The following is a 3,894-nucleotide window of genomic DNA, read 5'->3' on the forward strand; positions in this document are numbered from 1 at the left end:
GTACTTTCGAAAGTACGGAAGACGTACTATATATATATATAAATATATAATTGAGCTCCTATACTTTTAAAAGTACCAATTTATCGGTACTTATAGGTTTTCAGCTATTAGATTAAAGGGATGGTTAGGATGATAGTTGTTTTCTATAATTGAGTAGGTGATTTGTCGAATAGTATAATATAACGGATGAAAATAGTTAAAATGGTAGGTCTAATAATAGAAAATTTATGAGTATCAAGTGCTTTGTACTTTTACAAGCAGGGTCGCCAGACTCTCTCTCTCTCTCTCTCTCTCTCTCTATATATATATATCTTCTTCCACATTGGGCCTTGGTGGCCCATACAAGTCTCCAAAAAGAATACTGGCTCAACAAGGTACGGCCCAATACACCTTTGTGCTTCAAAATAACTAAGTAGGCCACAAGTGGGTCATGTATACTTGTTATTAAGACAAACAAATAATCTCATTCAAACCCCTTTTTTTTTTATAAAAAAAAATGAAGATCATGTTCATCGTGCATGCATGTAGTGTGCATCAAAACCCCAAATCCTAACATGTCGCCACATAAAAACGAGAACGATAATCTCAGTACAACTTGAGGAATTCAAATATTGATTAAAATTGCATTATATATAAAAAACATGTATAACTTATTTTTTCGAATTTTACCCTTACAAGATCCAGTGCACTCAAATTAGTATTAATTTATTATAACAACTACTAAAAAGAATACATAAAAATACTTCCACAAAGCAAACTTATATATATTATATATTATAATAATTAATTACTAACGAGCGCGCCGGAACCGCCAATCCACCTCACCAATTCCGGGCTCGACCGCAACCGGACTCAAACCGGAATTCGCACCAACCGCGCACGGGCCCAAACCCAACCCCTTATCCCTCCCCACCACCACCTTTGTAGTAAAATTACTACTATTACTATTCCTCCACGTAGTACCATGCATAGCCATGTTTATCCTCTCCCTCTCCAACTCCCTCCTCCCCATCCTCCTCAACCTCTCCTTCCTACTCCTCACCATCCTCGCCCCCACCCCCGGCTTGCACCACACGACTTTTTCCCCCGCCAGCGTCGGCGGCAGCGTCAGCGTCTTCCCCAAATCGACCTCCTTGCCCAAATTCCTAAACGACGACCGGTACATCGCGTCTTTCCCGTCTAGCGAGAACCGCGGGTACTGATTCAGCGCGTTCCTCGCCGACCGTAGTATGTCGGAGTTGTTCACGCACGACATCCTCCGGTGAGCGTTGCCGTACTCGTCGAGCTTGGCTCTTCTTCTCACCGCTTCTTCCTCTAAGTCCAGCTTCAGGATCATTTCTTCGAGCGTGGCGGGGCTTCCGGTCACGTCGCTCGACTCGTCGACACAGGAGAAGTTCGCGAAGGGCTTTTGCTGGTTTAGAGTCGATGTCGACCCCGCGCCGTGGCAGAAGCTTCGGAATCCTCGCTTCATTTTCGATGCTAAGGAGTTCTTGAGGAGGAAGAGGGAGAGGTCCTTCATGGAAATAATGCATGAATAGGTATAATTTTTGGAGGGGGGGTTTATAAGGAAGTGGTGACACAACTTTAGAGCGTGAGTGTAATGAATGGAGAGGTGGGAGAGTAATATATACATACACATATATATATAATGGTTGTAATTGCAATCACATGAGAAAAGAGAAAGGAGTTCACAGGTTCTTCATTGTCACAACTAATCCGAAATAGCAACCGATCGATCAATGACCACTTAATTGTTTATGCATACATTGGTACGATCATACAATTTATTTTAGTAAAATTATGCGACATTTGTGAACTTTTTAACTCATTTGAGTTAGCCATTTAATACCAAATTTTATCAATTTTCTTAATATATATATATATATATATATATATACATATACATATATATATATATATATATATATATATATATATATAAAGATCGAATAACTTAAAAATCACTTAACCGTCATCACGAGTTACAATTAGATATATTGACTTAGTTTTTATTAGCCTTTTAGCCTGCCTATTCCTCCATTTACTGGGTGACATATACTGTGACTTATATATTATGGAATTGCTAAATTAATTAAAGTCATGCTTTTTTAAAGACTAGTATAGAAATCAAAAGAAAAGGGCTAGCTATTTGAGGAAGTACAAGCTATTGTGCAGTTGATATTGACAGTGCTTATGCTGGAAAGAAAAGCACTTCTCAACTAACTAGGCTTCTTTACATTAATGTCTACATAAGTGATTAATGCTCAGGCATTTTAAGTAGATGGTATAATGTAATTGCTACAAATGGACCCAACCACATGTAGCAGTAGCACAGAGTATTAAAAAACGTACCATATGTATATTCATTCATCAATTTCACATGTTAACTGCCAAAAAATATTTGGCGGGGCGGGCAACAAATTATATGGGATCCGTTTCAAATGCTAGGTCGTGTTGGCTATTTATTATTGGACTAAATAGTTTCAACTTTCTGCCCTATGACACTAGGCCCGAGAGACTAATAAGTTAAGTTGGGTGAGCCGAATAAAAGAAGTTAAGTGGAGGTGTAGTCTATGAGAGACCTAATAGTAAGAGACCTAATAATAGACCGAACGTCCAGTTGGGTTGAGTCAGATCGAAACCCGGCCGTAAACATTATGGTTGAGCCCTTAAGTGCGATGGATGCGTTTTTTCTATCTGCACATGCTTTTGAAATAGTTGGTTAACATTTACGATCCACAGACTGTTTTAAAACTGAATCTGTAGGTATGATTATGTGTTGTGATTCGCTAGTGTAACTCCACTTGATCTCAAGTGCTTTAATTTGAGACCGGTATCATACAATTTTTGTTCAAGATCCTCCGGCACGAGACTTTTTTTTTTTTTTTTTTTGAGAGAGAGATAGATAGCACGCTACCCGCTTCGTTTATTTCATTTAGAAATAAACTTAACTGCAAATGTGAATCAACTAGGATTCGAACTTGGGTCTCGGATACCAATAACTAAGCCCTTTGCCACTTGCTCTAGAAACGGTCGGTGGCACGAGACTATTTAATCCACCGTTTCCTATACGGGCCGACATGAATTAAAAGCAGCTTGAGCCTATTCGATCCGCAAAATTAAAAATCGATTCTATTTGCTTCCCCAGATAGATCTCTTTGGACTGGACTAACCTTAAATTGTTGTGCGAATTCCCGTGCCGGGTTGGGCCAGATTCGCTAAAATAAATCCGGCCCGAAATTACAATGGTCTTTAACCACGTGGACGCTGGAGCAAAGATTTTTTACGGTGAATTGCAAGTTGGATCCCCAGGTAACACTTAAATCTTTACCGTTTGGTTTGGGAATAGGAATAGGGATAGGCCCTTATCCCCCCTTTTATATCCAAACGCTAATTTTTTACCCGAGAATAGTAGTTCTCGATTATCCCCACCAACACCTCTATTTTCTATATAAAACTTTCTAATATTTTTCTTATCCTCGGGAACAACCCAATTTTTATCCAAACGCTATTTTTCTTATCCCCATACTTGTACCTATCCCTGTAATAGCTAGTTCTTGCTTATACCCGAACCAAACGGTACTAAGCTTTAATTTCTTCTAATTTTTTACTTGAATATTCAAAATTATTATAACTTAATTTAATTAACTAAATATAGAACGCGTTGCTACTATAGAAGTGATGTAACAGTGTTGTTATTGATATTACGTCAATAATTAAGATGTTAACCTATTTTTATATCAACAATGCGTCAATATTTAATCAACTATATAAATTGAATTTTGGGACTTTATTGCAACAAGTTTGAAAGTCCGAATTAAAAATTATAATAAATTAAAATTTAAGGATCAAACGTGTAACTTACCCTATTTTATAATAATTTACCAAACATAA

General features: G+C 37.7%; 1 protein-coding gene across 1 annotated transcript; it reads right to left on the bottom strand.

The window, feature by feature from the left end:
- LOC109709115 lies at positions 791–1,519 on the bottom strand. The gene has a single exon (XM_020231184.1). It carries the CDS (start codon positions 1,517–1,519, stop codon positions 791–793), a length of 729 nt encoding a protein of 242 aa, XP_020086773.1.

This window comes from Ananas comosus, linkage group 4, assembly GCF_001540865.1.
Source record: "Ananas comosus cultivar F153 linkage group 4, ASM154086v1, whole genome shotgun sequence".
Taxonomy (NCBI): Eukaryota; Viridiplantae; Streptophyta; class Magnoliopsida; order Poales; family Bromeliaceae; genus Ananas; species Ananas comosus.